Genomic DNA, 12585 nt, shown 5'->3' with positions numbered 1-12585 from the left:
GCTCCATTTGCCTTGACTTTGAACTCCAACAGATTGTTTGCCTTTTCCATTATGTATTTAACTTAATATAGGAAAATCTGCTGATTGATTCTGATTGTAAGAAAAGATAAGGGGCAAGATTCCTGTCTTATATTCTATATGCATGAAGGAATGTTTGTGGGATGTGTAGGCAAATACTCAGGACAACAGTATGCCTTGACTGAGGGTCATGTTTTGTTCATCATCATATCCCTAGTAACTAACATTTTCTAACACATGGAAAATATTTATAGAGGACTCAATTCCACAGTGAGACAACTAATGCTCCATACTCTCATTGACCAAAAAGATTTTTAGTTTATAAATGAAGGTCCAGTCATGTCAATCTGTTGTGTATGTGGTGTTTACGGGTGAGTTTCTAAACATATAGCATTATGTTAGGAGCTGTGAGAAAGGCAAGGAAATCACACACAAAACAGACTTGCTGAGTTTCTCTTCTAGTAGAGAAGACAAGATATAGACGAATGGGAACTTAATTCCTAACTCTAGAACGATGGCTGCAAAATCCAACCACTAAGCGAGTTTGGAAAGACAAACTACTATGGACTAGAGTCCTTAAGGGAAGTTATGTAAACCAGGCAGGGAGAACTTTGAGAATAAAAAGTATAAGGGAAAGAAAGGAAATGACAGTCCCCGAGAAGCAGGAGAGGACATAAGGAGCAAAGACATAGAAATAGAGGGTTTGTGATTTGGACAACTTAGGGAGCAGTCATCTAACTCAGAAAAAGAAAGATGGCAGTAGCAATAAATATAATAAGGGAAAAACCAGCAAGTCTGCATAACAACGAACACATCCCTAAACTCCTTGTTGGGAAAATAAACAGCATTAAAACTTAGTCATGTTACATACACTGCAAAGGCTGAAGAAGCACAAGGCTCAGAGGACCCCACGGCTTCCCCAGGTCTGGTGAGAAGCAGGGAGATTGTGCTTATGCGGGGAGCAGATGTGATGTCTTTAGAGGAAGCAGGCAGGGCGGGACTAGGGAAGACTTCAGACGCATGACTGGTGAGGGCTTGTGATGTCAACACACACATGACTTCCCCAAAGTCTTAGCTGGCTTAATTAAGGCTCTGTTGTAGCCCTTCTTGAATTGTACCAATTTCTATTTATTTGTATATTCTTAATGATGCTTTGGATCTAATCTCTGTCCTTGATGTCCTATAAACCAGGATGAAGGCACAGAACAAAAGTTTATAATTCTTGTACCTATGAATCAAGGGTAAATATTAAGAGCCCGAGGAGAAGTGATGAAAGACAATAAAGAGTTAAAAGCATTTGGGGGAGGAACTTCCTTCTTCTCTAGCCATGTTCAGGAATCAGTATCAAGTCATCTTTACTAAAGTTAATGATTGTCATTAGATAAAAATTAACCATATATTATGTCTATGTTTAAGAGTATATAGAATATATTTAGCAAAAAAAAAAAATAAGCCTTGAGTAAATGCTTTCTTCAAATGTTATTTACACGAAACATTTACACTTAACCCACAAGTAGAATATGTTTCCATAACTAAGTGCACGCATGGATATACTATGGCATTTTAACCAACATTAATTATATCCTCTTGATGTCTACTGTCTTCTTCTAAAAAGACCTACACCACATCATGGTTAATGGGAGCGTGGTGCTTGTTGCTTAGGCAACAGAATGAATAAATGCAGGTCAGAATATGCCACAAGAAAAAAAAAAAACAAAAGCTAGACTATGACACCGAATGGAAGCTGAGCAGGTCTAACAGATTTTTACATTAATGAAGTCTGTTTCTTAAAGTGGGCCAACCACAGAGGGCTTTAAGCTCAGCATTAAGTAGCCTACGGCAACCAACAGACTATTATCGTAAAGGTAGACAATCTTTTCTCACAATATTGGCCCCAAACAAATGGTGCATGAAAGCCTGAAATGCACTAATTGATGACACCATTGAATTGATGACAACGTTTCATGAGTTACTTCATCTTCACAATTAATTAATCCTTCTACATGGCAAATCAAAGCTGTTGTTTTGATTTTGTCTCATAGTACAAGTCCTTGGCATATCTGAGTTAACAAGGTGATCTTATATTCTGGAAGATTCCATACACTACTTGGAAATAAACAGATAAAGCCACAACTTAGGATTAGACGTTGATCTTCCTACGATGCTCTTTTTTTTTTTTTTGGATGTATTTGGTGCACAATTCTCACATGACTGTTCTGCACACTCTTTCTTCAAATTCTCTTTAAAACCAGAGAGATTACCTTCTCATTAAATACATTCAAAGGGGGATTATATTTGTTCATAAGTGTTTAATACTCAGAGGAAAATTAAGCTGAAAGTTAATCATCCTTCAGTATGGACGATTAACTCAGTGAATCTAAACTTTTCACGGATCAGAATGGATTTGGACCAGGGCTTGGGAATGACATGCCCTGTTTCAGGTAGAGACAGGGGGGAAAAGTAGCTATGCAGAGAAATGTAGTCAATATAACTAATGCCAAAACAATACTCAATTTGTTTGCTAGGTCTGGTAATTATTAATACCATCTGTTTATTGCCCTAAGTAAGTCTTAAACCTCTCTAGGGCTGCAACAACTTCCCCTTCCATCCTATTTCAACAGAGTCTCAACTGTATAACCAGTGACTGTCTGATGGACACAAGAAAAAGAAACGCATAGCTCATTAATTAATTAAAAAAAAACAACAAGATACCCCTAAACGGTTATATGCATATATTACTTGATGCTCATATGATAGACCACATTTATGCATTTTTAAAAACCTTGTAGGCATACACATTTTTTGGTAGGAGTAGAAGTTTAACCATCTTAATAACCCTCAAAGCTGTAATAATTCAGTCAACTTTGGAGAAAAGCAATCTGGCAAAAGGAATGTCAAAGCTCTGACTAGCCCTCAGAGGCTTATGAAGGTGCTGCAGGTGCCAGCCTCAGCATTTTATCTCAGAGGAACGATTAAGGACACCTACGAGTCATTTGTGTGCTACATGCTTGTGACATGTAGGTCTCCCTAAATTTAGGGATCAGTGATAATGTGCGATGGGACCTTAAAAGCAAGGGAAGGTGAGGAGAACCGTGATGTAGCTTGAAGGAGCTTAACAAGGGGAGCTGATGAGTGTCTGGGGAGGTCTAGGAATGATTAGAAAACTACATTGTCGTTTGCATGCCTCCCATCCTCCTTCTCACCTATATGCACACTGAGAAGTTTGCACACGCCCGGTTTAGACTGCACACAGACCAGGACTCGAAAGTACACCGATGCATTTGGTACACCAGCCCCTTTCTATACATACCCTGACAGCTAATTGACCCAAGTGTTTGTTTTTCACCTAAAGTAACAAACAATAAATACTTCATGGCTCTTCTGTCAGCATGTGCTTTCGCTAAGCTAAGCGACCGGCTGAAGCAGCTAGCTCAGGAAGGGTCATCCACAGGATTTAAACAGCCTATTGAATGATTAGCAGGGAAAATGATCTTCAGACCATCGACATAGCAGACTCTCTAATTAATCACAAATACTGATATTCACGCGGAAATAACATGTCTCCGGAATCCAGATTTAGCTGGAGCGTGGTATAAATCTAATTGTATGCTAAGATCGCAAATGTATAGGAAAGAAAAAAAAATCATACAATGAATGACAGGGAGACTAGAAATGTTAATCTTCGTTCAGAGCCCATAAATAGAGCTCTCACCAGTTCATACAACACACAGGTCTAATGGATGCATATAGATGCCATTTTCTAGTCAGTGTCTGTATGCACACAACAAGTTCTGTCCTAAAGGCATCCCGTTTTTCTGATGCAGTTACATATCTAAAGCTGATCCGTTTCCGTGCAAACCAGGCTGCCTCTGAGCCATGTAAAGACACATAAGAAGCAAAGACAGACAAAAGGCAGCTCCGTGGACACAGAGAGCATCTTACCATAAACTGTACACTGTCAAATCCATTAGCCATCAGGTGGTTCTCGTACTGAGGTAGCCCAATGCTTTCCAGCCATTGTCCCACTGTTTGGACAGGGCATCTGGGTCCTGTAAGAGGGTGAAGAGGGAAGCGCTTTAGCAGGGAGTAGCCGTCCACGGGGTAATAGCGGTAGTCCGGGGCTGAGGGGTGGCATTGCCACATCATGCTCCTGGGGAAGTTGTTATCAAAGGAGCCCGCCAGCTTGACAGATTAACGTTCTCAGCGAGAGAGCAAAGTCAGAAGGAAACCATAGTTTGCCAGGCAGGCTGTGGAGTAGGACTTGATCCTAGCTGCACATTTCTTTACATATTAATCTTTACTACCGACCAGTGCGTCATACAGCCCCCCAGAACCAGGCAGGAGAAGAAGGCATATCAAGCTGTCAGCCTAGGCTGCTCTGCGTTCTATGTGACTGCTAGAGTACTCCACAATGAGCAACACACGGCCAGCAGCCAGAATTCTTTTTATCAAGTACTCCTACACTCATCAGTATGCAGCTCCACGCTCCTTGCTCCCCCTCGCTCGCTCGCTCCCCTTCATTACCCAGCCCAGGCTACACCTCGCATTTTCAATAATAGCCATCAGATAAGGCAGATTTTTTTTTTTTTTGTCTGCAAGCTGTAAGCCCGCTGCTGCTGCTGCTCCCTCCTACACACCCATCCAAGCGTCAATCTTGAATGATGAGAGCAGTCAAAACAAATGCAGAAAATAGCAAGACTCAAGCAAACCAAAGCGCCTCAATCGGAATCGAAGAAGCTTCATCCAGGTTATACACGTTACCGAGCTATTTGTTGTGGGATTTTTTTCTTTCTTTCTTTCTTTTTTTTTACGTTTCAAAAGACACCAGGAAACGTGAAGCTTGAACTACAGCTCCTAAGGAGGCTCGCCACAGGTCCCCTTTCCCCTTCCCTTCTTCGCCTTTTTCCCTTTAAAAATGTACCAGAGGGAACCGTTTCTGATTGAAAGCTTCACAGTGTAATTATTCTTTTTTCTTTACCGTGCAGTCTCAAAGTGAACCTCTCTGGGGATTTTTTTTTCTTTTTCTTTTTCTTTTTCTTTTTAATTTTTGAATTACTGCAACATATAGAAACTGCATCATAAACTGCAAGCCAAGACAATTCATTCCTCATTTGTCCTAAACAACAACATTATTAGGCACAAGAAAAGCCATTCCCACTCTGGTATTTATAACTCTATCTACTAAGCGCCCTATTCTAAAATATCTATAAAGGTAACATTAGCTGGATAGCTAAGTTTGTTTTTTTTTTTTTTTAATAAAGAAGAAGAGCCCTAACCAAAAATAATTCAAGAATAACAGATGTAAGTGTGTGAGTTTTTACTGAATGGCAGACAGACTGAGTAATTTATTTAATAATGGAGAGAAACCACAGAATAATAATAGAATCTGCAGAACTACCTCATCAGAGGAGAGACTCAATACTTGAAGAGAACTATCAGAAAGGCTAGGCTAGCCCTTAGTCCTAGGAAGAACCCTTGCCCTGTGTTCCAGGAAGACTACCATCTTCTGCTTGAATGCCGCCTGTGATGGGGCTCTCACCACCGAGCCAAGCCTCTGTTCATTAGAAAGATAGTTTACTTCCTACCTAACTCCCACTCGCTGGCTCCAGCTTTGCCTTGGGAGTCACACAGATTGGGAACAGAGTCTTTTCCACATCAAGTACTTTAAAAATTAAACAGAACGCTCACACTACCCACCCGACTCTGCCCTGAACACGCAGTATGTGCCCAGTGAATATTGATTGGGTACACAAAACCTTCACTGGTCCTCAAGTCTCGTCTTGGTTTCTTTTCTCATTTTAGGGCCATTGCCAATCTCCTCAGCATATAAATATGTACTCTCAAAACAGCATGCATGTTTCTTCTATTGCTGACACCAATCCCTGGGTTCTAATCCCTCTCCCTCTCTGCTGTCCTATGTTTATGGACCTGCTGTCTCCTTTGGATTTTTTGCTTTCTTTGTTTCCTGGCACCTGGTCCAATATAACAATGGCCATTGAATTGTTTTTAAGTCCCTGCTGTATTTTTAATCACTAAAAACTCCTCTTCCCCTCCACCCCCCACACCCTGTGTGTGTGTGTGTGTGTGTGTGTGTGTGTGTGTGTGTGTGTGTGTATGAAGGTCAGGGGACAACCTGCATGAGTCTGATCTCTGCTTTCATCATGTAGGTCCCAGGGATTAAACCTAATTAGGTGTGACAGCAAGTGCCTTCATCCCCTGAGCCCTTTCTTGCCCTCCGATCCATGGTATTATTATTTTTTTTAAATCTAATTTATAAACAGTGCCAGAATAATCTAAGACACAGCACTGATAACTCAGCCTTATTTCGAAACACTGCCGTAGTTTCCTGATGGATTAAAAGAACTCTGGACTCTTCGTGGTGTTTGGGGTTTTCATCTGGCTCTACCTGCTCTTCACAGTTCTCAACCAGGGGCAATTATTTGCTGGTCTCCGAAGGAAGGCTGAAATGTACTTGGGTAGGTTTTCTTACTACCCTACAACTCTGTCATTTCCTTTATGAAACCTCTTCTATCCCTCAATAGGATGACAAATCTCTCTCTTTTCTCTAGTGGCACATTTAGACCTTCTATAATAACAAATATTTCTTAACCCACATGATTATTACTTGTGTCTAAGACTTGCTTCTTGAAAGCAGGGTGTATGCCTTTCTAATACTGTATGTACATCATATGCGTTCAGTTTGCATTTGATAATCAACATGATGTACCCTCACAGTCTGAACTACAGAAAGCACTCTCATTTTCAGATTTAAATCATTTTGTTATAGTCAGTAGGTAAGTTTTTTTTTTTTAACTGCACTCCAAGTATCTGATTTCTTTATAAAAAGGAAGTATTGTGGCCCACAGGAGAAGAGGCAGGAAGAATATAAGAGCCAGAGGTAGTGGTTACCCATAGCAAGACTGTTTCCCTGATATGACAGGATCTGGGTGAGCTCTCAGTGGCTGTGACTAGGTGCATAAGACCTGTGTAAGATCAAGCCCACCCAAATCCCAGCATGGATCCAGGAAGGTCTATGAAGCCCTGCCACCTGCTAAGGGCTTTTTGGTAACTGATGCCTACTGGGCAGGAGGAGTCAGTTATCTTTAAGGATGGAGCGACCCATGCCCCAGCAGATAGTCTTATACTTGTGCATGTTAAACAGACTTTAAAAAGTGGGTTTAACCAAAGACTTGCACATGAACTTGGGAAGGCAGAATGGTAGGGGAAATGGGGGAGGGGACCAGAGGGGAGGAAAAGGTGGGTGGATTTTATTCAAAGGCAGCATAAGCATGCATACAACCCTCAAACAAAAGAAGACATTTTAGTTTTTAAATAGAATTTTCAGGTTGGGATTTTTGCTCAGCATCTTTACCCTCTCAATTGAGCAAGCGTGTCTGGGTGAGTTACATTGTACTTGATTATAATTTATCTCTTGTTGCCTCTTGATCTTTTTAGAATGTTGAAAAAGTTATAGATATGCATGGATCAACTGTAGGAGATTGCAATTCTGTCACATGACCTGCAGGTGAAGACGAAACTAAGATATATATGACTTGTGAATGATCAGATCGGAGGCTGTTACCAGGTGAAGTCAAATGTAAGTCTCACATATAGTGTCTCTTCATGGACATGTCATGAGAAGGTAAACAAGCTCTGTAAACACTGAGCAAACATAAGGATATAGTTTCGTTTGGCAAGGCTTAAGATGATCGGCTCACTCTTTAAATCCAGTAACCAAGCACCTAGCAAAAGCAGCATTTGATTCTTAGGTATTAAGTCATGCTCATTAAGTGAATGAATGAATGAATGAATGAATGACTCTGGAAATAGGTTTTGGTTTTTTAATAAATAAAAAGGGAAAATCATATGAAGGCTTAGACTGTTGTATAAAGACAGCTCAGGGAGATTACTGGTAGTCGCCCACTTTAAAAATCTTTATATAGAAATTCCTGAATTCTGTTATTTTAATTTTTAATTCCTTGATTTCTGTTTAATACTTCTCATGTGTTAGCAAAATGTAGGTGTGTGTGTGTGTGGGGGGTGAATTAGGAGATGGCAAGACAGGAAAAGGAGGGAGAGGAGGGACAGGGATCCTGAGTCATGCTGGGTTCTGATTTTGTTTAAGTGTTTTCTCATGAGTCAAACTTCTAAAGGATCCTGATTTAGGCCTGAAGATCACATTTTTATAGTATCTAAATATATTCTTCATTTTACTTAAAATACTTTCCTGGAGTCTTGAAATTCTTTCAGCACATTACTGACCAGGCACCTTTATTCAGCCAGGACCTCTGTAATTTCTCAAAGTGAGATTCAAACAGGGAGAAGAGGGAGTGAGCTCAGGGCCACGTGTCCCAACTTGTCAATTATCATCATTGATGATAAAGAAACTGAGATTCAAGCTATGTGATGGGACCAGGGGCTTTCCGATGGCACAGTCTTCTGAAGACAGAATCCTAGGGGCTCCATTCTCAGAAACAAGTATAATTGCTCAATACTAGGGTAATAAAACAAACAAACAAACAAACAAACAAACAATTTCCAATTAACCTCCCCCCCGAAACCATTAGAAGGTTCTACAAACTATTCTAAGACTGCACAACAGATGAAGAAATGCTTATTTAAAACTCTTCTAAATAGTGTGATCAGGACTCTGTGGTGGGTGGTTGATGGTGGCTCCCACCTGCCTTTGCATCAGAATCCTCTCCACAGACAGTCTTGGTCCAAGCACAACTAGGACACTGAGCACCTTCTTTCCTGAGCTCCCAGTCCACAGATATAGTATCTCATCAGAAGGGATAGACCAGTCTTCTCTATCTCCTTGAAGTTGTGGAGGTCAAGTTCCCAGAGAAAACAGCTAACAAATCAGGAGCTTCCTCCATCCACCCAGCTCTCAGTCACGGGGTAGAGTCCACCTCAGTTTGGGTAGATCAAGAGCAGTGGGGGTACTGTGCACTTCCAGGGTACAGGCTCCATGCTTAGAAAGATAAACAGAGAAGACAAGGCCCGTGCCACAGTCCACTGCTAACAAGGATCACTCGAAGCTTTTGTCTAAGTGAAGAGTCAGTCATTAAGAATCCCGGAGCTCTTGACTCTAGCTGCATATATATCAAAAGATGGCCTAGTCGGCCATCACTGGAAAGAGAGGCCCATTGGACACGCAAACTTTATATGCCCCAGAACAGGGGAACGCCAGGGCCAAAAAGGGGGAGTGGGCAGGTAGGGGAGTGGGGGTGGGTGGGTATGGGGGACTTTTGGTATAGCATTGGAAATGTAAATGAGCTAAATACCTAATAAAAAATGGAAAGAAAAAAAATAAATAAAATTTTCTTTCTTTTTAAAAAAAAAAAAAAGAATCTAAAGTTCTAAAGCTCTCCTTGGGGTGGGGGTGGGGGCTAACTTCATTTGAAACAAAAGTTGAGAACAAGGATATTATCAAAACCAATAGAAAGTCAGACAGAGTCATACCTTTAATCCTAGCACTCCAGAGACAGAGGCAAGAAGATATTGAAATCTTTAGCCAGCCTGGGTACATAGGGAGAGTCTGTGTTAAAGTGGAGGTTTGGGTGGGAGGGGATAAAGAAAACGATTTGGGTGCTAAACAGCTAAGGAGAAGCTAGTGTACTTCATTCAGGCAAAAAGTCAAATGGTATCCCACTTTCAGAAAACCAGGGAAAGAGAAGTATTAAGGGCCCTCTGCCTGGCTTCAAAAACTTCTCCTGTTTCAATTTAATTGGACCAGACTGCAGAACAATTTATACCTCAGGGAACTGAAAACACAAATTAAAAAACAAACAAACAAACAAACCCAATAGCATGACCACCTGGTGATTAGTGAAGCTTCATAACTACATATCAACCTGTGGTCGCAGATGAGGGACAAGAATTGACACAGAGATGGGGGCAAGATGGCAGTGCCCGACCCCGTAACATCTGTGAATAGATGTATACAATGTGTTACATCCATAAAGTGGAATATTACTTGGTGATAAAAAGAAGTGAGGCAAGGCAGTATGCTACGATAAAGATCAAACTTGGAGATGCCATTCTAGGTGAAGGAAGCCAGACAGAAAAATCAGGTGCTATATGCTTCTGTTGCTATGACAGAGGAGATAGAGAGAGTCAGGAAGTAAGCTAGGAGTTCCCTAGAACTGGAAAGGGGATTTGAGGGGGCATGTAGAGTCACTATTAGTGGACCTGGGACTCCTTATGGAAGAGATGGAAATGTTTTATACTTGCTTATAGAGCTGGCTGTCAACTTCTGTAAATATATTAAAAAACCCACTGCTTTGCATATTTTAAATAGGTGAATTGAATAGTATATAAATTATGACTCAACAGCTTATTGCTACTTAATAATAAAATGTAAAAAGAAAGATATTTTAAAGTTCAACAAAATTGAGCACACAGTTGTATATAAATAAACTTTGATTATTTCACATGTGATATATATCATATAGCCTGCTATTTTGGTGCTTTGTTATCTTCTTCTCATCTTTATTTTTCTTGGTCATCTCTCCCCTATCTCTTCTTTTAGTCTGTGTCATCCATTATCCTTATAAAGATATCCATATTAACAAGCTACAATACAAATTCACATATATTTCCTCACTGTTAAATAGCATATATATATACATGTATATATATGTATTCACACACAAAGGCTAGTATATTCAGAGATACATAAAATATGTAGGGAATTTTGATACTGTTTAAAAAAAAAGAAGTCATATCACACTTGTTTTTGTGAGACTTACTTTTCTGATCCAATAACGTCTTATGCAAATTCTGTTAAAGAACTTATTAATTATAATTTAGTATTCATTGTTATTGTGTTTTTTTTTCTTTAAAAATAACTGCATGAGCCTGTAGAGATGGCTTAGTAGCTAAGGCTACGTGCTCTTGCAGAGGACCCAAGTTTTGTTCATATGTGTGTGTGTGTGTGTGTGTGTTGGTATTCTGTCTAAACTCCACCTTCACAGTTACAGTTGCCAGGTAGGCTTGGCCCACTATAAAAGGGGGTGCTGGGCCCCTCCTCTCTCTTACACTCTTGCTCTCTTGCCTCTTCCCCACCTTGTGACCCCTCTCTCCCCACGTGGTCATGGCTGGCCTCCACTTATCTACTCTCTCTCTCTCTCTCTCTCTCTCTCTCTCTCTCTCTCTCTCTCTCTCTCTCTCTTTCTCTCTGCCTCTACTACTTTCTTAACTCCTCTCTCCATGCCCTAAATAAACTCTATTTTATACTATACCGTGTGTGTCTGTCCCTCAGGGGGAGGGGATGCCTTAGCATGGGCCCGCTGAGGCACCCCTTTCACTTACACCCCACCAGAACATATCCTTACAGCTCTTTCTCTTTTCATGATCACAACACTATGTATATATGTATGTGCATCTACATATGTATGATTGCATAGTAGTCCATAGTATGGATATGCCACAGTTCATTCAGTTTTTTTTCTGATATCTCTAGGATAATTTGCTTGTTTTCTTTAACTTTTTCAGACAACATGTAGTTTTATAAGAAATAACCATGAGGAGAGGTTACATAATACTTTACCCATCCACCCCTAGTTTCTCATTCAATAACATAGGCAGGTAAGTGACACTGGTAAACTCTACTGACTTCATTCTGATTTCACCAGTTTTACATGCACACATTTCTATGCGTTTCTTCCTATCCGATCTTATTGTGTGTGAAATCATGAGACCATCATTGCAGGAGCGATAATCTCATATACTCTTTTATGGTCCAGCTGTCCCTCTCCTTGTATTCCACATCTTCTGGCAAGCATTAATCTGCTCTCTGTGTCAATCATGTGGTGACTTTAAGAATGACTCCTGGGTGACACATACCATACACATAGTGTATCTTCTGGGAGTGGCTTTTCTCACTCAGTCTGTCCTTTGAAACCCACACTAATGATCTGTGTCAACAGCATAGACCTTTTGATTACTGTACATTTTTTCGCAGCATGGATAAATCGATTTGTTTAAATTTCCATCTGCTTTTCCCAGAGTGAGGATACCATTAGCAAAATATGACATCCCCTCAGTCACTCTATGTGTTCCCAACTCTGGTGACATTACAACTTTGTAACCTTCTACCTTTTTTTTCCTCTCCTTTTCCTATAGCCAAATGCAACCACTGGATTCTTTTCACTTACCTCTCTACCTTATTGTGAACCAGTTCTCACCATTTGCTGGTACTTGTTAAGATAATTGTGTCCTAGTCGATTTCTAACATGTCCTGGTAGTGTTTTTCTCCTGTTTAACAAATCATTCAATGTTTAAGTTGCACGCTTAAGTTGGCACATCCTCTTCAACTTGACCTCGCTATATTTACTATAGTCAGTATGATAATGTGCCTTCCTACCTTGGGCTCTCTATTTTCATTTCCTTGTAGCTTTGTTAGGCTATTTTCTGAAACTGTTTTAATTGAATAAAAATAAAACCACTGTATCAAACCCTGTGAGCTAGAGCTAAGGTGTCACATTGGGGAAATGTATAGCACTGGATGTCTGTGTTAGAAATGAAGAACTTCAGGTCAGCAAGTACTTAGGAAATATGAGC

The 12585-nt window shown here is 40.3% G+C and overlaps 1 protein-coding gene across 42 annotated transcripts in view; it reads right to left on the bottom strand.

Annotated features, from left to right (window-relative positions):
- Anks1b (ankyrin repeat and sterile alpha motif domain containing 1B) overlaps positions 1–12585 on the bottom strand; it is a 1100386-nt gene that overhangs the window by 392145 nt on the left and 695656 nt on the right. For 32 of the 42 annotated variants that reach the window (XM_030245360.1, XM_006514305.4, XM_006514301.3 and 29 more), the window contains one exon: positions 3961–4067. In XM_030245360.1, the coding sequence (XP_030101220.1) occupies positions 3961–4067 (107 nt within the window). Of the gene's footprint in view, positions 1–3960; positions 9993–12585 lie in introns of those variants that run through there. The other 10 variants (NM_001177396.2, NM_001359242.1, NM_001177398.2 and 7 more) reach the window with 5 other exon arrangements.

The sequence above is a fragment of the Mus musculus genome, chromosome 10 (assembly GCF_000001635.26).
Source record: "Mus musculus strain C57BL/6J chromosome 10, GRCm38.p6 C57BL/6J".
NCBI classification, from domain to species: domain Eukaryota; kingdom Metazoa; phylum Chordata; class Mammalia; order Rodentia; family Muridae; genus Mus; species Mus musculus.
The sequence above is the reverse complement of the archived record's forward strand: the minus strand, read 5'-3'. Positions and strand labels throughout refer to the sequence as shown.